The sequence below is a fragment of the Salarias fasciatus genome, chromosome 22, assembly GCF_902148845.1.
Source record: "Salarias fasciatus chromosome 22, fSalaFa1.1, whole genome shotgun sequence".
In the NCBI taxonomy this organism is placed as follows: domain Eukaryota; kingdom Metazoa; phylum Chordata; class Actinopteri; order Blenniiformes; family Blenniidae; genus Salarias; species Salarias fasciatus.
Genome location: NC_043765.1, coordinates 7,700,272 through 7,723,413, shown reverse-complemented (window position 1 = coordinate 7,723,413; position 23,142 = coordinate 7,700,272). Strand labels below are relative to the sequence as shown.

At 44.6% G+C, this 23,142-nt stretch overlaps 1 protein-coding gene across 1 annotated transcript in view; it reads right to left on the bottom strand.

Moving 5' to 3' along the window:
* Positions 1–10,728, bottom strand: part of nfatc1 (nuclear factor of activated T cells 1) — a 46,120-nt gene extending 35,392 nt beyond the window's left edge. Inside the window, exons 1-3 of the mRNA XM_030120867.1 lie at positions 10,420–10,728; positions 7,091–8,135; positions 6,032–6,191 (exon numbers count right to left, since the gene is read on the bottom strand). Coding sequence (XP_029976727.1) covers positions 6,032–6,191; positions 7,091–8,135; positions 10,420–10,438 — 1,224 coding nt within the window. The 5' untranslated portion in view covers positions 10,439–10,728. The remainder of the gene's footprint in view (positions 1–6,031; positions 6,192–7,090; positions 8,136–10,419) is intronic.
* Between the last annotated feature and the right edge of the window lie 12,414 nt (positions 10,729–23,142).

The window sequence follows — 23,142 nt, the reverse complement described above, 5'->3', positions numbered from 1 at the left end:
ATTTTATTTTGAATGGTTGACAAGGAAAAACCAAATAAACCTAATCAACATTTTTAGTGACGCTAAGTTCATCAGCGTGCTTTGGCACAAACCGCCAATTTATTGATCTAACCCCAAAAAAACAAACAAAAAAAAAAAAAACCCCTCTCGTTTGGATGAATTTCTTGGTTTAAATTTCAGGCTCCTGCATTCCTTCACTTCTTCAGCCAAAACGTCACGACTGGACTTGCTCCTGTTTGACTGAAGCGTTTAAAGTCTTTCCACGCTCTTCAATTAGGTTATGCTGTACTTGAAACGCCTCCAATTGTGAGGTTCGAATTAGTGAAACGTGCATTTCAGGCCAGTCAAGGTCAAGTGTTACGAGAGTATCCTCACTGAGAAGTCTGTATTCAAACATATCGAATGACTAAGTTTAACTGGGCATGTTTGGATAATGAAAAGCTGCATTTTATCTTGAGAACTTAAGAGTTTTCAAGAAACGAACTGGCAAAAAAAAAAGAAAAAAAAAAAGAAAACTCCTAAAATGTGCAATATATGTGCAACTAACATCCGCAGATTCAAAGCACTACGACGGCAATCCCGTGTGATTATAGGCCGCGCTGGAAAAGGCTGTCGGCGGCGACTATCAGTGTGGAAACGCTGAAACGGAGACCGCAGATTTGACTTACATAAGGGGAGCACTCGAGGCGAGCGGCCCACAAAGAGAGTGGAAGGCTCCGGCCGGGGAGGCACAGCATGTGATTTGAGAGGAGGATCCCTGTCAGGGTTAAGAGCCTGCAAAGGCCCTGTGTATTTGTGTAAGGAAATGGGCTGCTGCCTAGCAATGCTGTTTATCCGGGCAACAGGAAGAAGTGCGATGAAGGGAGGTCGGCCGCGCACGAGGTGAAGGCGCTCACTTCAAAATGTAATTATTTACAGATCGCTCGTTATCTGCTCTGAGTTATTATCAGCAACAGGGTCTAGACAAATAAAAATAATCAAACGGGATATCGTCTGCCTGCTTTCAGCCGTTTTTAATTAACTTTTCTTCCAAAACTTCAGCTTTCGTAATACAAGTCGTAATTCTAATCCATCATCTCAGGACATAAAATGCTTGATGTTTAAACCAAACTTTTTTTTTTTTTTTCCCCTCTTGCATTGCAAAACAACACCGATGATTTGTTGGCGCAATTCAATCACTTCGATACGACTTCATGTAAATTCCCCCACCGCGGTCTGACAGCGCGGATGCAGCCGCCCCGCCCGAGTTCGCATTATCACCCGGCAGAGGAATGCCGAGACTCCGGCTGTGCAAGGCACAAGAGGAGGAGAGACAACCGGGGGGCTTCCTCTTCATTCCTGAGACCGACCCCAGGATGATCACACACACGCACACACACACACACACACACACCCCACAGCGCCAAGGGCGCGGCGCAGTGCAAGCAGTTCATTACAGCACTTATGAGGATTTGATGAAAACAGGTCTTTTATGTTGGCTTTGACCTAAAAAGAAAAATAGCCTTAAAAGATGGAACCGCACAGATCGAAGAGTAAAACCTCTTATCGAAGGACATCTGGCCACTTCTTTTCTGTTCTAACTTTGGGCCTGTATAGCAGTGAGATTCAACTTCAATCATGTATGGGTAAAAGAAACTGTATCCTCACTGTGGTAGGGCTGAACTGTAATCAACTGGAATCAAGGGTGTTGAGTCAAAATCTATGCATTTGATCAATTCCATCTTAAAATGCATTTTTGGGACCATATTAAGAGGATCATTGCAAGAAATAATGGATGCAAAAGTTAGTTACTGATCTTCACCCTTGAATTTCGGAAAAGTGATGTGCTCCTGGTTGAGGGGAAGCATCCTCTCCAGTGTCATTTAATGGACTCTATGCTTGTTTGAACTTGAATTTGAATCAATACATGGTGTTTAAAGTGACTTAATCATGTCGATTATCGTCATCTCAGTACGATCTCAAAGCACGTTGAGGCTGCTGAGACAGCATCTAAAAAAATGTAGAAAAGTGAATTCATTATATCTAATCTAGAATCCATACTTCCACTCATGTGCATCCAGTTTTACCAACGCTGTAGCTTCATCTTGGTAGGATCTCTAAATACATTGAGGTTTCTGACCCAAACCTCCTCCAAAAGGGGGGAATTGTATAAAAATGACTTCAGTGAAGCAGTTAAATCATTATATCTACTTTAACCACAAAAAAACTGGCTATCCTCACTCACTAAGAGGAGAACATTTGTACCTGCTTCTGCCAACTGTGATGCTGCTTCACTTTACCAAAGATTTCCAAAAGCGGCTCTGAGTGACTCAAATGGTAGAAGTTGATTCAGTCACAGAAGCTGGTCTGGTCGTTCAAATTTATTCACTTTTCACACACAGGTGGAGACGTTTACTTAAATGTATGGTTTGTGTGCTTTTTCCACGTCGGCCTGTGTGCCAGTTTTCAGAAGAGATGAGCCAGTTCACCCAGCTGCTCCTGCTTTCTGGGTCTGTGTGTGTGTTGTGTTCTCAGTACCCGTGTTAAATCACTGATAAAATTTATTCATTTATAGCATTAGAAAGATTGAATAAAGAACTACATACATTAAGCGTTGCTGCTATATATTTTATTGCATGTATTCTTATTTGTTTATTTAAATTTTTTGCCTATTGCGGCGTCCTGTAATTTTACATACCGGTAAAATGTTCTGCTGCACGCTGAAGAACAAAATATGCATAAAAGTTATGCTTGAGGATGCCAGAAAGATCAGATTGTACTTCCTGTGCTAACTGGGTTCCACATAAAAGCTAGAAACCTTGAACCCAGAGGGAGTACTACTTCATCCTGTCATGGTTTTATGCTTTGGAGAAAAGGAGCGAGGCCAGAAAAACAGCTCATGACTCTGAAAAAATATCTACAAAATGGTCTTTCCAAACAGACAACGGCTGCAGAGCAGACTTGAGTCGGGGTAAAGAAGAAGAAGGAGGAGGAGAAGAAGAAGAAGACCTCACAGAACTGAGGAGGGAATGTCTCCTCTCTGCCAGAGCGCTGCTGCGGCGAGGACTGCACACAGCCCTTCAGCGGGGCAGAGGGCGGGTGTGGTCGAGGCGGGCAGCGGCGATGGCATTGAGAAAGAACAGAAAACAGCCGGCTTAACTGTGCCGATGCCGGGTGGGGGAAAAAAAAAAAGAAAAAAAAAAAGAAAAAAGAAAAAGCGCACCACACGGAGCAGGACACTTCCAGAAAAAAAAACTCTGTAAAGTCTGGGAAGGGTTTGAGTCAGAGGAACGAGCCGCAGAGGCTCCGTCAGCCGGCGGAGGCTGCAGCGCCCCGGGCACCATGTAATCAGGAAGTCACAGAGATGGGGCTGCCTCGTCTGAGGCTCCCTCCAACATCTCCATCGGAGGCTGCCAGAAACGTGTGTGGTTTTAGACGCTGCCGCCTCCGCAAAATGCAGCGCGATGATGTCAGCCCCACACACGGGAACTTTCCTAAACAAAGGGAAGTCTGTGTGGTTGGGGTGGTAGCTACAAGAGAGAGAGAAAAAAAGAAAAGTGGTGTGGGGGTGTACAGGGTTGGGTTTGGGGAGGTTGGGTACAGCTTTAAAGAAAACACACGCACTGTGTTTCAGCTGAAGTGAACGCAGACCCCTGTCATTAAATCATTAGCACCTTTTCAAGGTCAAAAACATGAGCCGTGCACAGATGTGAGGCACTCAAAGTACAGCATGTTTTGGTTTCTAGGTTGTTTTTTTTTTTTTCTTCCACCTCTGCACATACGTGTAATTGTTGGTTTCCTGCGTTTGTGTGATTGAAGAATCACCAGGAAAATCGTGCAAACATGATTAAACTTTAGGTTTAGCGAGATCCTTGCCCGCGGGCACGCGGGCTGCCATGGCTCCGTTGGTAGAACCGGCTCGGTTTCAGTCTAAGTCGGTGATCCGATCCCTCATTTCACTCTGACCATTCGTCAAACGGCCCGTCCTGAGGCAACACACACTGAACCCCGGATCGTGTGTGTGTTTGAACGGGTGTGAATGTGTGACTAACAGTGTAAAGATGGGGCGTCCAAACTTTTTTTTCACTGAAGGCTACATGCAGGTAGATTTACCAACAGAGGGTCGCTCAGCAGGAATGGAGTATATCACAGAAATGTTCTGAATCCACTTGCTGTATTTCATATGTTTTCGTTTTGCTGTAACCATTTTCTATGATCAGCTTGTTAAAACTTTGTCAAGTGTTAAGATTCAGAACTGCTGCCTTGTAAGTGCAAATTTCAAGTGTGAGTCCTATTTCAATGTATTGTTTTATCTGAAAATTGAGTAAAATCTAACTGTGGCACAGCTGAAGAAGCCATAATGTCCATTTACCATCGCTGGAAAAAATTACAATTCAGCATTTTGCACTTTTATTGTACATGATTTTGCTCACAGTGTTTCCTACAGCAACTCTGGGAGGATAAAGCGAAGGTCAGCAAAAGTTTGTCAGAAACCCAGATGCATCTATCCACATTTTTCATGACAAAACAAATCCTTTTAGGAGCATTGACAGTTTAGTGCAGCTGCTTTCAATTTTCACCTCTTTTTTGGTAGAATAAAGTCACGTCTGTCTCATGACTGATATGATTCATTGCTGGTTAATGACTCCAGGGGGCCACAGATGAGGTTTATCACTTACAAATATTTATTCCTATGACAAATATCCGGTTTGCTCAGTGCTGCATTAATGACGCCGTGTTTTACTTGAAGTTAGCTTTTCTTTAGCTGATGCTACTTGAGTTTTATGGAGCAGAACAAATACAAGGCACTATAACAGCATTATCCTTTGCAGTTGTAGAAGCTAATTTATGCCTGGTCATACTTTTCCCATGTCTGAAAAGTAGCAAAAAGTACAAAGAATATGATCTAAAGCTCGTTATTATTCAGGAACTTTGACAGAAGCAGGCCTTTGACTTACTTGAAGTGGCCCTCAGTTTCCCCCTGCTTTGCATTCCAGCATAAAAATTCTTATTTCTGTTATTTCAGTTAAAACTGATGGAAAATCAGCAAGCAGTATCGACTTGGAACAAAGTCTGACCTTAATACTGGCTGCTCTGTAACGTCAATTCAGGCTAAAACAGCTCGATTAGCCAACTAAGCTCAACTCTCCGCGGATATAAAAGAAACAATAAAAACGCACATTTTCAGAGGTCAGTTTATCCAAACTGAAAGGCAAACACAGAAAGCCGCTCCACGCATGATGAACACGGGCTGAACTTGTAGATTTATTATAATGCATTAATAAAACGTCAGGAGGCATTAGCGAAAGTGACGGCCCCGCTCTCTGCGCCCGGCACTTCGCGGCAGACCCTCTATTTATTCAGAGAGTGAGGTCAGTGGTGTGCAGTAATAGCTGAGGGGACCAGATGGGTTTATAACCAAAACATCTGCAGTTGTCCACAACTTTTTTTTTTTTTTTTTTTTTTCTGCAGGCTCGACCACCAGAGCTACTGTGGTTAAAGCTCATGACTAAGCTGTTACTGGCCATGCTACATTACTCTGTAACTGTCTGCGCTGCAGAACGCAATGGAAAACTCTGAGTCACCCGCGTCTGGACAGGAACTGACTGACTGGACCGGTCTGTCTAATAGCAGACCTACGGTATTCCATTCACAAATGTGACACCTATGAATAACAGAAGAGCCAGGTCACCAAACACATGCTGCCCCGGTCGTCTTCAACACATGGGGTAAAGATGGGGGGGGGGGGGGCTGTGGTGGTGAGTGTTGAGGCGAGAAATGACGAGGTAAGAAGCGAGAGTGAAAATGGGCCTAATGGCTGCACCATGTGTCGGTCCAGCTCAGGTTCAGTCCCCCAGGGCAGCAGTGTGAGGATAAATTACCAAAAATGTTTTTTTTCTGAAGGGTCTCATTGTTAAATTTTATGAGAAAACATATGTGTAAACATAAATTCAGTTTCACAGCATTTCAAGCTTGTTGTAAAGGGGGCGGGAAGTCAAATTTCCCAAAAGACTAAGGGAAAAACAACAACAGCAGAAGATCTTGAGCAGACCTGGACGACGGGGTGTCCTCCGGCCAGAGCCTTCACTGCCCCCCTGCTGCCCTCCGTCTCGTAATGGGCCCGGTGGTGCGATTTGGGCTGCACCTCGATCTGCAGGCTGTACGGTCCCGAGCTGGACGGCAGCTGCCAGTCCAGGGCCGGTAGAGACGGACTGTCAGAGAAAGACACATCGGTCATGTCAGCTCAGCGAGGAGGGAGGACGACATTTCATTTCAGGCTTCAGGCTTTCAGGCTGTGATGGCACTGACAGCCCAGACATTATAATACTTTAAACATGCTTCATCATGGTTCTATCCTATAAAAACCAAAAGTATGAATTCACAGTTTCCTGATGCTCAAGAACACATAAATTGTTCCCTGAAAGTTCAAACAACCTTTACAATGTTCAAATCCTCTAAACTGCCTCTGATTTCTTACATGAACTGAATCTTAATTCAAAACTTAATATTAATGTCTGTTTGTCACAAAACTTTTGAAAGTTCTAACATGAAAAAAAGACTCTTAAAAACTTGTTTGAAGAGTTTCAGATGAATGGATGGATGGATGGATGACACTGTATGTGCTCCTGAAACTTCTCACATCCTGCTGCCTGAATATCTGAAGACAGCTAAAGGTGATGAAATATCTAAAGAAAAGCTTTGGACATACCCTGTAAAGCTTAGCTTTGTATTTAAACAGTGTTACATAAAGTGCATTCTTATTGTTCCAATTTTCATATCATATTTTTTTCTCATATGCAATTTCATGAGCCTTCTTTGTTTCAGGTTCCACTGAAAAAAATTCATTTATTTATAAAATTATTCAGATAAATGCATCACTAGTTCATTTTTGTTATTTTAATTGTTTATATTTTTTATTATTTATTCATATTCATTATTTTGTTGTGACTGTTTTATGTCATTTTTTTAATCTGGTTTTTATTTTATTCACACGTATCTGTCATGTGAATATTTAGGTCAAACATATTCTATTTTCTCCTTATCTTGAAGCCTGGTGAGTTAACCTGTAAAAATTGGGTCTATCTCAGCGAAGGCTGGCGAGCTGTGCTACCTGACGTATTGCTTGGGCTTGGTCCAGGAGTACGGGTGCTGCGGCACGTCCAGGAAGCCTCCGCAGTACGCCTCCTTCTTCAGGGGCAGGCGGTTTGCGGGGTGCTCGTCCTGGCAGAGCTCCCCGGGGCCCAGCTCCTCCCCTCCGGGCTCCACCTTCAGGCTGACGGTGGCGCTGTGCTCCAGGCTGGTTTTTCGGGCCTTCATGGGGATCCCTTCTCCCAGGTCGGTCACGCCGTCGGTGGTCAGGGCGTTGATGGCCGCCAGGATGGCTGAGTTGGTGTACTGGTTGGTGTTGGGCAGCCAGGTCTCGTCGGTGACGCTGAGGCGGGGGGAGGTCTGCGGGGACGGCCCCGGCGAATGGTTGGGCGAATACGGGAAGTGTTTGTGCGGCGCGCCGCCGCCGTTGAGGCTGTACTTCCTCTTGGCGCCGGCCGGGGAATTGGGCCGGGAGCCTCGCTGGCCCATCCAGGTGTCGTCGGTCACGCTGGTCCGGGGAGAGGTGGAGGGGGAGTGGCGGGGGGAGCCGCCGGAGGCGTAGCCGTCCCCGGGCAGGGCCAGGGTGGAGCCCTTGGGGGACACGGAGGGAGACTGCCAGGGGGAGTTCTGCGGAGAGCTGTAGTTGTAGGAGAAGCTGGACTCGTAGGAGGAGGCGTCGGAGAGGCCGCTGCGAGACGAGACGCTGCTGGCGGGACTCAGGCAGCTGGGGTCGCGGTATCCGTCCGCGCTGGGCAGGGTCAGCGTCACGATGGAGTTGACTCGCTTGGCAACAGGAAGGCTGCTCTCCTCCACCTCATCCTCAGGAAACTGGCCGTAGGCTGTGATCTCGATGCGAGGGCTCTCCAGGGTCGGGGCCCCGTTCGGTCGCACGCCGGGAGATGAATAGTAGCCGGGCGGCCGCAGGTCATCCTGAGAGTCGTAACTGTGGGGCTCGGTGACGGAGACGGAGATGGTGGGGCTGGACTGGAGGCTGTGGTACTGCGAGGGGAGGCAGGGGTTGGCCAGCGGCAGGGAGAGGCTGACATTTGGCGTGTAGCCATATGCATCTGAAACGCAAACACATTGAGTTTGTTACAAAGATAATCAAACACACATTGACTGGCCGGCGTTCTGAGAGCGAGGCGGATGCCAAGTGCAGTCTTATGAGAGCTGCCGCGCAGGCGTTGCCTATAATGGCAAGAGAACAGCTGCCTACTGGTTTCGGCCTTGGCCACTTCCTGAGGCTGAATGTTAAAGACACTTCTCTCACAGCAGCTTTTTAAAAAGAGCATTTTCACCTTGTAACATGCAATCCATATCTCCTTTTAAAAATGACTTTAAAATGCTTGTTTTTAAAGTATTCACCAACACTTAGTATTTGCTGCATTGCGGATGCAGCTGCATAGAGGGAATGTTAAAAAATGTGATATTTTAGTCATCGAGTTACAGACAATAAAATGCAGAACAACAAAATGCATACAGCGCAGGAGTTACCGGTCTGAATTCAGGCTAAACAAATGGGAAAGTAGCACTTTCAAATCAGGATTAAATCTACTGACAACGGGGGGGGGGGGGGGGGGAGTCTGACCGGAGAGAAGCTGCCTGTGTGACAGAGAGAGCTGTCGGCCACATGGCAGCCGGAGAATAACAACAACAGATAAGATTCAAAGCAGAGACTCATGCTCGAGCTGTGGTTTAGTTTGAAAGAAATCTCTGACATACCAGGAGTGTCGGTAGGACTGAAGGAGCAGAAACTGACAACACAACAACGACCTTCAAAAAAATATCACTTATATGTAAAAAGTGCAAAACGGACTAAAATCAGACACTCAAACATATTTTACCTTAGAATTTTGCATAGCAGGTGTCAATTACTTACTGTGAAGTTTTTCCCTGACTTGTTGACACATTTTACACATTACTGAGCAGCAACGCCCTACAATATGATGTGCTTTTGGGGGAAAAAAAGCACCTGAAATATGATCTAGACACTTTAGGCGTTGTTTAAAAAGGTGTCTCTGTTTCTTCCTTCTGTTTCAGATGTTATTCCTTTTCTGAAAATGGAAGCATTCATTAGGAACACTGTATGGAAATAGGAGATGGTTTTCCAAATCAAAGGAGCAAACTGCAGCAACGTCTCTCTTATTGTGAGAAGAGTTAGAATTTTTCAGCTCCTTCACTCTCTGCCCGAGCAGCATTACTACTATATAATCACGTTTTCTGTAATCAAGTATCGATGATTACTTTGGGATGAAGTGGAAGAGATGTGGATGCTACCAAATAACGATAAACAGTTATAAAGGTGAATTATCACTTGTGCATTTGGTAAAAAAAAAAAAAAAAAAAGTCTGAATCCTGTCACTCAAACACTGTGAAGGGTTGAAATGACTGGATTCAAACTGGCTGGGAGACACGACACACACCGCCGAAAATAACTCCGGTCTAAAAATAACCAAAGGCCAGGCCAGGTAGCTTTTTCCACTCCACCTTGCCAGATTTATACCACTTAATGCACATGGCGCCCATAAACTGGAACACAATGAAAACACAGCGACGCTCCAGTTGGCCGGTCTCGTGCCCCAACAGCCATTGAGAATAAACACGGGAGGGACGGGGCGGGTCTGTTTGCAGGCTGTACCCGGGTCCTGTGACGGCTGGGGTCACAGCCGGGGGGGTGGCGGAGGAGGTGGATGGAGGGGTGCATGGGATTTGTGGTGGTTGTATGGATGGCTGTGGCCGCAGTGGGGGATCAGTGATGCGGCCGCAGCAGACGGGCATGCAGTCACCGCCGCTCCGCCTGCTGTAAATTAGAGAGAATTAGGGGCCTCGCCATAAAGAGAATGACATCAGTCAGACTTCTCGTAATAAAAGAAAATGATGCCCGTATTTACAATGCAGTGAGACAGAGGCAGTGAAATGTTGGTTTTCTAAATTTATCCCAACAGGTAGCCGGAGGGGGTCTGAGCTCAACACCGCCCCTCTGAATCACTCACTTTATTACCCACAATGCCACCTCAGTCATTACTGCAGCTTGAATTCTGGGGCTATTTAGAACCCACTTCTTGAAGTCACTGGAGTTCCACAGACCCAGAGCCACGCCCACCCGGTCCCGCTCAGCAGGGAGGGGCGCGAGCCGCAGCTTTACCCTCACTCCCGCCAGTGCTCCATACAAATATCCAAGTGGGAAAGTGTCGCTGAGACCTTAATTCAAAGTAACATCCTGCTTCAGCGAGTCGCATCCGGGTGCAAAGTGTCAAACTGATGAGAAGTTGAGTAAAAGCCACGAGTGGCCGCGCTGCTCTGTGATTTATTTAGAAAGAGTCCAGAGTGATAAATGAAAGTCAGACTCACCCTCCTCAGCGGACTTCATCTTCTCCTTTCAGCACGGTGAAAAGCCTGAGATCAAACTCTGAGTGCAGCTTTATTCCTTATCCATATAGCGGAAAGTGTGTTAATTCCCCAGCTGCTGCTCCGGATCCTTTCCCGAGAAATATTATAACCTTTCAAAACCGCTGGAAACAGAGGGCTGTAAAGTGAGCACGAGGAGGAGAGAGCTGCATCCAAAACAGAAACAAAAGCGAGATGAAAATATTAAAAGAGCATGTCCGGATGCGGGGGGACTATTTTCGTCTGTGTTGGGGGGATCCTGGCTCTGCTGGGTCTCCGTGACGCACTGCTCCGGCGCGCGCTCCACTGCTGCGCTTTTAAAGCCGGGGATCACCCCGGCGCGCGCGACGCGCCGCGACGCACCGCCCAAACCCGCGACGCCCCCCTGACGCATCCGAGCCCGACCCGACCGCCACATGGACCCATCCCTCTCTCTCCCTCCATCACCCAGAAGCGCTGCGCGATCGACCAATGCGATGAGAATTCAAGCTTCTTCCTCCTGGACTGAGGGTTTTAGTCCCAATGTGGAAAAAAGACAAAGCTTTAGAAAAAACGGCTTTGTTCCTGCTCCATCACTGAGCTCAACAAGAGCTGACATTGCACTTTATTTCTTCTTATCTTATTTTGTTATTGATTTATTTTATTTCTCAGTTCAGTATTTAGTATAAATTTTGCTCTTATCCATTTTTCTCAAATATTGTTTTTATTTCCAAAAAAGGTTTTTTTTAATTGTGTGCTGTTGCTTTTTTGTTTGTTATAAATAGCCTCGATCTCTTTTCGCCTTATCTTTATGCTTATCACTATTGCTGAAACACTGAGCACTTTGTGATCTTATCTCTGAATCAGGTTCAATATGTGTTTAATTTCTCACTGAAATCTATGTGATTGTTTGTGACTGTTTACAGTGACCTTACATGTATATCCCACCTTTACCCATAGCCAGATGAGACTAGCTGACGACCGCACCTTGGATGAAGATATAGATATAGAGACAAATGGACAGAATTGGTCTCGAGATAATCTCAGCAGGTATTGGGTGAAAGCTAACCACATTACCACTGACTCATGAGTCATGACATGATCACAGACACATCTCTGACTAAATGAATGTGTTCATCTACAGTTTACATTCTCTTTAACCACACCAGACGTGGGAAACTGTTAACCCACGGGTCAAAAGCATACTTTCTAAAAATAATGACCAAAGTGAAAAGGTCTTTTATCCATATTTAAACACGATATCATTTGAATTAATACTCAAATACTGAAAACTAAATAAGTTTCAAGTAGAAATCATCAAATAAATGCATACAAAATGCATGCATACATTATAATTCAATTCAGTACAGCTTTATTTATAAGGTGCCGGGTACAATGCAGTCGTTTCTAAACGCTTTTATAGAGAAAAACCCAACAATAAACCTCCATTCAGTGAGCTGAGCTCCGACTCTCATACAATCTGTTGGACCGCTGTAGTATTTTCTTCCATGCTGACATTTTTGTGGCCGCCACCATCATCAAAGTTCTTCATCTGCACTATTTGTTCCCCTTGGTTTCCCTTACAAAGGAGTCAACAGCTGCGAGACCCCTCGCATGAAACATCGAGATTTATGCGCAGAGCGATTCTCTGGAGCGGTTTACACTAAACTGCTGCCATTTTCGCCCTGAAAGAGCCATTCATCATCTGGTTACAGGATGTTCGGTTAAAGGCCGCCCGCCTGGAGCGGCGGCGGGAACAAGGACAGGTGAGGTGAAACAAGCCAGAACATACAGCTCCGCCGCTGCTTCACCAAACAGATATAAAACATGAAGACATTCCTTAAGATCTTGCATGTGTGTGTCTCGTGGGGTTTCTGAAGTTATTGCAAAGGCAAATAATTGCTTTTCCACTTCCTCCTGACAGACTGCAGGTCTGCGGGGCACAAAACACATAATTACCCATACTCGCATAGAAGCACTATATAAAAATCAAGCCTTCTACCCAGTCATTTGACACGCCGAACTGAGAATCTTCATAGAGTTTTCCACAGGCCGCGCTCTGCGGTCGCCGCATACTTATTGGGCTCGTCTCTCCTCGGCACTGCAGGCCTGGTTTGTTGCTATCTTTGGACAGTCTAGACCTTTCAGCAGCTGGCAGCGGGCCGGCGGTTTCTGTGATGACAATAGTCACATGAAGGCTCTCCGAGAGCGTGTCCATCTCTGGAGGTGGGGAGCCGCCGCGCAGCGCCGCTGCGTGTTATCAGCGCGCCGTGTTTGGTGTCATAACCGAAGTGGAGCACCAAGTCACTGCAGCAGCGGGGTGGGATGGTCTCTCGCTCCTGCAGAGCCGCTTCAATTTCATTTGAGTGTGGAAAGTTTAGGTTCTGCATGACTGTTTGCACATTTTTCCGAAATAATTTAGCAGCTTCTTTATTTTGTAGATTGACTAAATGGGGAAGTCTGGACTGCTGTTTACGGAGACAAGCTCACTTTTACTTCTGATTTCAAAGAATCTTAAACTAAAAATTTTTATGAAAACTTCAAAATCCAAACAAAATGTTGGCGAGGAAGAGGCAGGAGGTGGAGTGAGATGAAGGCAAATGATCCCTGAAAGCATCAACTGAAATGCAAAGATGAGTTTCCTCCTGTAGCGACCGCAGATTTCTGAAAGTTTCCCATCTCCGCAGGAATAGATGGTCCAAAATGGCAAACTTGTTATACTTTGAAATATTGTGCATATCTTGTGCAACCCCTTTAAATAGATCAAGATGGTGCTGTATAAACGAGAGCAAATGTTTCCAGGCCTCGCCTAGAAGTTGTACAATACTGGAAACCCATGCAAACCCATCAGTGTCCTTCACATGGTCGACAAAGTGCATGCAAAGAAAACAGAAGAAAACCAAAGTGATCTTCACACGATGCTTGCTGGATATATTCTAGAAAGGAAAAGCCTTGCTCTGGTTGTCAATGAAGCCACGATAAAGAGTAGTCTAATCAGCAACAGCAGCAACTGCAGAAATCCATTGTCTCTGTGTGAATGAATCTATTAATTCATTCTCCGATCATTCCTGCTCCAGCTGCTGTCAGCTGACTAAAACCAGATCACTGTCTTAGCAGGCCGTCACCAAACAGGGAGACACATTAACACACATTCACATTTTGATCAAAATGGATTAAAAAAAAAAAACAAACTTGCATACCTGCAAGTTAAAGTTGCAGCTAAATGTCATGCAGGGGCGGTTTCAGCGGCGGTCGATGTGCCGTCTGTGAAGAGGTGCGCCGTGTGAAACCTGGGACATGCAAACTCCACTCAGGGAAGAATAAAACTCAGGAATGAGACAGAAGGTAATTACCCAACTTCTAGAAGCCCCTGTGTTTTTATTCTAAAATCAGTTTGTAGATGTTGTGCTTGTTTCGGGTTATATGAGGAGTCTCTGGGGGTTTCTTCTGCGTTTGCTTTCTGTGCCCAGCGCTGTGAAAGGTTTAATAACTCCTTTAAAACGCAGTGTGAAGCGTACTGCTGCTCAGCTCTCTGGACCAAAGCTATAAAGCAGAGTGTCTGCTGAGCGTCCAGCTGCACGTCTTCAGCTCCGCGGCTTTCGGCCGGCTCCCTCCCTCCTCACGGTCTGCAGGGAGCAGCTTCAGAAACCAGCTCTCAATCCACATTTGCCTCCAATGTGCAACGGCCTGGTATGCATGTCCCACATCCAGAGCTGCACTCCCCCCACCCCACTAGCTGGTATCTCGTTCTGGCCGAGCCCCGCTCCGCAGCGCGGCTTCTGAGGGAGTGACGGCACTTGTGAAATCCTAGCCGGCCGTTTCATCACGGGGACGTGGCTCAGCGGCTCTCCAGTCATTTAGAGAGCCCCACTCATTTCTTTGACCTCATGGAAATCTCTCATGGGGTTAGAGGGCCTAATCGGGGCAGAGCTGGGGGCATATTGGGGGGGGGGGGGGTGTTGCCGCTCCGCAGCGTAACCGAAACATGTGCTGCTGTAAACACTTCCACCGGCCTGCTGTTAATAAATAGCCGCGCTTGCTGATTGACTCGTGGACTCGCCTGCGTCAGAGAGGTGCGGCGGCTCGTGGTTTTTCCAGCGAGGCCTGGCGATGGTTAGCGGACACCTTGGTAACAGGCCACTGCAGGCCGGACGGATCCAGAGCCACAACAAAAAGAAGAGCGGAGCATCTAATGAGAAACAACGCCGGCATCCTGCACCGATAACAAAGACACTTCAGAACAAACGGAGGATCCTCTTTGAAATCGGCGGAGCCGCTTGTCACCGCTGATGCAAAGCGACACATCAGACACTGGACTGATTGAACTGATGGAGCTGTTTTTAAGTCTTACGGGACGAGTCTGAATGAGGATTCAAATCAGATGAAGCCACATCAAAGTCCAGATCAGACCGTAGGACTTGCAACACTTGTTAGAACAAGTTTCTAACGAACTCGAGCGAATGCTCACACGTCCTCCAAGTGTTTCAAGACCGAACATCTCCCTTTCAAAGGTCTACAGTCCTGCTTTCAGAAAGTTTTCAAAGGTTATTTTTCAGGAGAGAGAATCTGAAGTTAGGATCAATAAGCTCTCTGTTTCCTTTGGATCATTGTAAAATTGACACAAAACTCAGCTGCTCTGAATCACATTGTCGTCTCCTCCTGATCATAATCGGAATCAGAACAACGCCGCTTTGGTGTTGCAGGATTAGATATTGACGTGTCTCTGCAGCCTGATTAGTCCAGAAAACACATGTTACCAATGGCCAACTCAGCCAAAGTGCAAAGCACTCTGGGACTGAATCAGACTGTGTTCTTGAGGCACGTAAATGAGACGTGGTGAACAGACGTTGTAGTTTTTGAGGAGGCCTCAGATTTGGAGTGTCCTCGGCGTCACCTCAGCGAAAACATCCGGCACACCGAGCCAGAGTGTGACCTCCACAGTGAGTCAGCAGAGCAACACAAACACCAGACAACACGGTGAACACACACAGCCTCCCGCTGGCGCAATCTCTTTGGCTAACAAGTGACACAATCGCATTTCTAATTCAATCAGGCCGTAGATCACCTCCCTGACCACCTCCTCTGACCCCCGCTGCCTCCCTCAGCGTTTTGCTCGGTGTATCCTCGTTTCGAGGATGGCTGGCTGGGGGCGGGCCGCTGCCAGACGCTCACAGAGCTCTGCCCGGTATGACGTGGTTTGGACCCAGCGAGGTGGAAAAGACCTCGACTCGATTTTCTTTCCACAGTTCGAACCCGCAGAAAACCAAAAAGACCTGGCTCGATTTGGACCCGGACGAAAACACGATGGAACATTGGACGGCGCTGAACGTTATTGAGAAAATATTGGCCTTCCCGCTGCTGAATCACCTGTTTGTTTTGGAAAAATGATTTGAAGGGGAAACTGAAAAATTATTACTGTGCGTCTTTGTGTTTCTGAGCTTACCTCTTGCCATATGTGCACTCATAGCTGCTCTTTTATAAAGTGCTTCTTGATGAGGAATAATAAAGCATTAAAAATAGTCTCTTTGACCAGGAGTTTCGTTCAGACTGTGACCAGAAAACTGGCTTCGGGCAACATGAAGTAACCTCCAGCTGGCGACGCTCGCCGTGGCCTGAAAAGACACAGGAGACATGAGAGGAAAGGTACTTAAAGCTGGAATCAAATGAAACAAGCAGTGATGAAGTATTAGATGACCTCGTTCTGAATTATAAAACACTGGCCCAATTTTTTGAAAAAAAAGAAGGCGATTTTTTTTGCATCAGGCTTTTGGAGTGGAAAAAAACTGAATTTTAATTACTGAGAAGAAACTTTTTATCCCAAATCTATCTGGAGGCAAATTTCAACATGAGTCAGTTACAACACAGTGTGTCACTAGACAGTGGAATGACGCTGCTAGTGGCTCCAAAGCTGAGCGGCGGATATTTCAGTGTGTAAAGTGAGGTACTATGAACACTGCACATGACTGCATTATTTATTTATCCACCATATTTGAAGCCCCCCCCCCCCTTCTCCCCCCGCTGATATAATGGTCCAGCCCCTGATATTGATCAAAGCTGTGTTTATCCGATGTTCAGTTTGAGCAACGAGAAAGTAAATATCTTTGTTTTGAAACCGTTGCAGGTTCCTGTTATTGGGTCCAGGAGGGAGGCTAAATATTGTGGCGTTACTGAGGCGGTCAGAGGAGCGGTGACCCCCCCCCCCCTGCCTCGCCACACCCCGGCCCGCCGGCCCCCGCCGACGACCCTGCTCTCTCTTACAGTCAGACTTCCTGACTCCCATCAATGTTCTCCTTTTTTCTCGCCGCTGTGACGGAATCCCCTGCTCTGTTTCCTGTTGTGAGGCCCGGTCGCCTGGTTACAGGCGAGGGAGGAGCCTGGCAGGGCCTGTGGCAGCGGGGAGGGCTGGGGGGAGGGGGGGGAGCGCTCGCTTCGCCGAAGGCCGGGAGGGTCATGTTCTCCCCAGCCGGGCTCAACAGCGAGTTACTGTCCCTCCACTGCTGCTCGTGCTTCACGTGCACGAGGCGGTTTACATAAAGCCAGAATGGGGCCAGTGTGCCTGCCTGCCGGCCGCTGCGGTGCACGCCGCCGAGAGGCCTGCTGCACACCAGGAAGTCTGTACTCAGACCATTCTGCTCTGCAAACATCCTCACAGAGAAGTTTTAGTAGCAGCAACAACAAAAATAAGAGTTTAAAAAAAAAAAATACCTGCGGGTTTATCTGTTTAGGAACATTTTTCTTCGCATTGGTGAGAAAAACAAATTTACACTTTTAGAAAGTCTGAAAACAGGAGAGCAAAAGCAAGTGAAGATAAAGTTAACTTTAGAACAGGAAAACAGGAGTGGATGGAGAAAAACACACAAACCCAGTGGAGGGATGAGAGGCGAAGCAGGGAGATGGAGACGACAGAAAACAGGAAACCACCAGCTGAAAGATCAGGAAAGGAAACAGAGGCCAAGTCACGATTAGTAAAATATCTTTTCACTTTACCCATGAAGAGGTTTAAATGCCAGAGGATCAATAAACACACACTAGAAACTGAGAACACACACCAGCCTTGAACCGGGAGGTCAGCGGTTCTCAACTCGAGGGTCATCACCCCAAAAAAACACGTCAGTTAATTTATAATGAAAAGTGGGAATGTTTTCTGCATTTGGGTCCAGGAGAGACAGGAGATTTCTCCTCTCCCCCGCGGAGCCTGTCAGGGAATATCATTATCATTAAGCGAAACTTTATCTCTGCTGGTCGCCGTTTCTTAATTCACACAGGCGGAGGTGGAATTTCATAACAAGCCCGGTCAGAGGGAATATGGATACAGGAGCCACTTAGTAACACGATAGCTTAATGGCGTAATGGCAGGTCTCCTTCTCTGAATGTAAAAAGCAGCAAAATATACTCATTTGACAAATAACCCCGTGTTACTTAAAGTTCTGCAGCATAAGTGCTTTTTCATTCCGCCCCCCCAGCTCCTTCTGCAGGGCCGCAGATTTAGACGATTTGCTGTTCGGGAGGCGAACCGATCGCCTCTGGTGTTTAGCGTGAAGCGTCTCAGCTGCCGAGTCTCGGCCAGAGGCGACGGAGACGGGAGGTTTGACCGGCCTGTGGAGGTTTTTACGTAACGGGCGCGGGGCGAGCGCCATGTGTGAAGCACATCTGACTGTCAGGGGGCGGCAGATGAGTAACGACGCACACGCTCGCCCGGGTCGACGCACATGCAGCATGCATGTGGAGATAAATGAGGGTCGGTAACAACTGCGTTCCTCATGTTGAATGTTGGATTCGAACCCGGGGACCCGCTGCAGGACTCACTGGACAGAGAGATCAAGCTCGTCTTGGAAGCTTTAATCTAAATTTAAAATCTAAAGATGATTTTCTTAATTTTTTTTCATCCAACTATGATGAATTCTTAAGTTCAGAACCCTTTTCTCAATTCAGTTTTCTTATTTATAAAACCCTAAAGCAGAGTTTTGTGTAGAAATGTGTGTATTTCATTAAAACAGATGTTTATAGTGTTGAATAGCAGAGAATATTTGTTGTAGTTTTCCTCTTTAATCTGATTTCTTTGACCTGTAATATCTGCGCTGTGCCTGTAAGCTGACCGATCACTCCCATGATGCATCACTTGTAGCAGGAAACTCGGTTCAAATCAAGATGCTTTCTTAATGCTACTTGAACGTTTGTGAGAAAAACCAAGTCACAGTTCGTACGATCCTGAATCGAGAAATCTGCTTCACCCTGATTTAACCTTCTGTGCTTCTCTACCCAGAGTAACTTTGGTGACATTTAGACGGCATGAAACATGAAAATACAGAAACATGAAGGAAAAACAGGTAAAACTCACCGCAGCAACTTGTACCTGTGGTTGTTCTTGTGCTCCGTCACACCAGAAGGAAGGATGTCAACCAGCTGTCAGAGAGAAACAGGCAAAACACGATACACACAACAACAACAACAACAACAACAACACAACAGTCATTCTCAGTGTGACAACAGCTCTAAAAACGTTCTGTTGAGCTGTTGACTGATGAAGCTACCAGAACAATCTGCGACTGTTTCAGTAAACTCTTGTTATTTAAGGAGGAGCTTGACACCCGTCCACATCCAGATCATTTTCCTCCAAACTCACTGAGACGTCCTGATGCTGCTGGTAAAAAAGCCTAAATCTTAAAATCAATATGGCGTTCTACACCAAAAATATAACAACTGGAAGTCAGGCTGTTTGATTTAGCACAAATAACAATTCAATGTAACATTTTAAAACTTTAAATATTCTATATTTTGTTCGGTTCAGTTTTTGATCCAATGTTTAAGGTGTAACTTTATGAAGTATCTGTGTGAATCGGTCAGAACGATTCACACAACAATGAAGTGACGTGAACTTTAATAAGACCGTGCTAACAGTGAACAGTGGAAGCGCTATAAGAGTGAAATCTTTTGAACATTTCACTTTTTCATGGCAGAAATGGGCAATAATTTTTTTTTTTTTTGGAAACGCAAAAAAAAAATATTTCTAACTTGTACAACACTGTGAATATTGATCATTCATCAAAGATTATCTGGACACTTCTGGACTCAAAGGGTCAAACTTCATAAGTTCTGGAGTGGGAAAATGTCTTTGAAACTTCCAGCATCTTCGGTCTCCTCCCGGAGATAGAAATTCATTAAATATTAGAATTTTTTTCCTTCAAAACAGAGAACAGGCGATGTTGTGATTGTTTATTACTAAAACCTCTGATCTTAACACCAAAAACAATAAAGGAAAAACAGGAAGAAACAGCTCTTTCTCTCCAGAACAATAAATGACTGTTTGCTTCACATCATCGCTCCAGACACACTCAGACCTGCAGCTCCTCTGTCTGTGGATGTGAGGATGAAGAGGAGGAGGAGGAAGTGGAGGAGGAAGAGATGAAAGAGAGCATCTCTCAGCATGCTGAAGCCATCGGACCATCACATTCATCACTGGGTCACCCTCCATCCACAAAGTGCTTCCTGCTCTGCAGCCAGAAATTGATAACACATTGTGTGTTTTCTCTCTGGCTTCCTCAGATTACACAGCACAACTTTTTTAAGGTAGAAAAGGTTTGTCTGTATACTGCAGGCTTTTAAAAGCTCCGCCTCCACTTACTGCTGAGTGGGGCTTGTTTCTGTACAGGAGGGGGGCGTCACTGGTAAATATCAGTCAGATGACAGATATTGAGCGTTTTCATGACAGAGCGCTCACTGTGTTTGTTTTTATTGTTTGGAGTGCTTTAAAACAGATGTTTTTGTTTTTGTTATGCTGGTTAAAATTTACAGTGACTGCTGCTGAATGTGGCCTCAAATACTCTCTCATGTATTTATTACTTCCTTGAGATTTTTACGGTTATTTCAGGTTAAATCTGAAGAACAACAGTGACATTACACAAAAAAAGAGGTTTCTGAGAGGAAATTTTTTGACAAGATCCCCAAAATATTTGAATTTCACAAGCTGTTTCCATTAAATGATGCTACAGATGAGCTTGTTCATTGCAGTTTACTGTGAAAATATACTTTTATTGGTATAAATAAGCAGTCTTTGTTTACGGTTATTGTTCATTTACAAACAAAAAACATTTAATTACAGAGGCATGTTTCTTGAAAAGTTCATTAATTCAGACCACAACGGAAAAAAATTCTTGAAGATTAAAAAAAAAGGTGTTATGTGGTTGATTTGCATAACGATGCAACTATAGTATTTGAAACTGAAAGTTTGCATCCTCCACTTCAGATCATCGAGTCGAATGTTTAGTCTCCGTCTCCATCTAGTGGCCACAAGATAAACTGCACAAGAAAAAGACAACCTGACAAGACAGTCTCTGTTTTCAATAGATCCGTTTTCACATTTACAATCCTGGCTTATTGTGCCGTAAGTTGTAATTTATTTCAATGAAAAATGCAAAATAAAATAAATATACTCACTTAATTAACTTACATGTTAGAAAATATCTTAGTTCCTCTCTGTCCCAGTTGTTTTCTTCAGGCGTTTAACGTCACATAATGTAATGAAATAAATAAAAAATACATAATAAATCTTCACTCCATCATGTAATAATTAATCTGCTGCAGTCTGTAAAATGGTCTGAACTCAATGCGTAAGTAATTTTCTTGCATTTTGAAATGTTACATATTACATTAAACTGTCTTCATTCATAAAATGAATAAATGTCACAACTATTGTCAGTATATATATCATAGAATTTCATAATTTGTACATGTCGATCATTAATCCCTGAGTTTGGCTTTCCTATCAAAAGACCGGTTGATGATACTGAATGCAAATGAAATGTCTCTTTAAAGCAGGTTTAATATTTAAATCTTCTCATTTTGTTGCTGGATATCTTATTTGTTAGAGAAATGTCAGTAGTTTAGGTTGAAAGCATTAAAACTAACATTTCATAGAAACACTTTTTTTTTTAATAAGTTCAATATTCCAAGAATAAAAAGGCTGAGAGAATAAAGAATTTGAACAATTATTGTTCAAGAAATGCACCAGTCCGAGTTTCCACATCAAAGAAGGGAGTTTGCAGCCATTTTTTTCTTGTTATGTGGTGACAGGGTGAACCACTGCAGCACTGCGCCGCCCTGCTGACACATCAACAGCTGTAGCATCTGATAAGGTCAAACCCCGAAGGCCGCATTCACTGCATCGTGTCAAACATTTACACCTCAAAGTTGGCTTGATACGAAAAACAGAACATTTCTGTGGCGCTTTGTGATCCTTTTTATTAATCTTTAATCAATAACTTTATAAATAACAGACACATTGTTAGAAACCGCAGTGTAGGACATCGGACAGCAAGTTCACAAGAAAACACGGGAGCCGACGGCACGGAGACGGACGAGGACAGAGGACAGAGGACAGAGGACAGAGGACAGAGGACACAACGTCAGCAGAAAACGCTCATTCAAAGACAGGAAATCACATTTCTCAGAAAAAACTGAATGCAATTTGCATTAAAGTGTCACAGTCGCAGCTCAAACCATTTCCCCAGCAACGCCTCGTTTTCCTCACAGAGCAGTTTGTGTCCCGCGGCGCGGCTGTCAGGAATCGTCCACCTGAGATTCACTCGCTTCAATCTCAGAGGGAAGAAAAAAAAAAAAAAAACAAGACAACCTGCCTGCAAAGATGGAAACTGCTTCTTCTCGTCTCAGCTGGACATCTAAAACCTAACATTTATCTTCTTCAACTCTTTTTTTTTAACACTCAACAACACAGAGAGAGAGAGAATGATAAAACTCATTCCTCCTTGAAGACGGCTGAACGTCCACCGTGTTCCGACGGCGGCGTTTCGCCTTTTGAGAAAACAAAAACAGAGAAAAGCAGCAGGATTCAAGTTGAATAAAGAAAAGAAGCACAGAGGCAAAAAAAACTCTGACGGCAGAGAATGAAAATACCAGGAAAACAACCAGTGGAGGTCTGTTTTTATTCTGCTTTGTCTGGACTGAAGGCAAAATGCTTGACTCTGACTTCAGCTTGAGAAGGAATACTGAGAATTGAGTCGAAAATGTCAAAAGTGTTTATCAGTAAAGATTATCTTCTAAAATATTGAAGACATTTCAACATTAGAGCCATTTTGAATAATTTCTACTTTCAGAAATATTTTCTTTGTCCATATTCCAACGTATCTTAAGATTAATGAGTAAAATTCTGAGACTAAATTGAAAGAAAACAAATCAGGAATTTGGTCAAAATGTCTTTAGAAAGTTTGAAGAATGAAGTTATAACTTGGAGAATAAATATTAAATGACTATATAGTCAGGAATTTGGGGGAATTATGTGAAAATACTGACAAATAGAAAAACATATTCCAAAGCTGGAGTCAAAATAATGAAAACAATGAAAAGACAAGAGATTTCCAGGCTAAAAGTGAAGTATCGGTTTCTGAATTTGGTGAGAATCTCTTAAGATTCAAAAATCTGAAGTTGATTTTAAACATCAAATATCTGATCTGAGTGAAAATTCAAGAATACAGGCAGAACATTAGGAAATTAACCAAACACTGGTAACACAGAGGTAACACTGAAAGGTTAAGAACGTGTCTTAAATCTGGAGAATCAGAATTTAACATGGAGTTAAAATTAACTGATTGAAGTCAAACTAACAGCATTTCCACTTCAGCTCTACAAAGCAAAACATCTCCACAAGTTCTTCTCCCGGTATTTCCGCTGCCGTGAATCGCTGCTGCTGGTCTT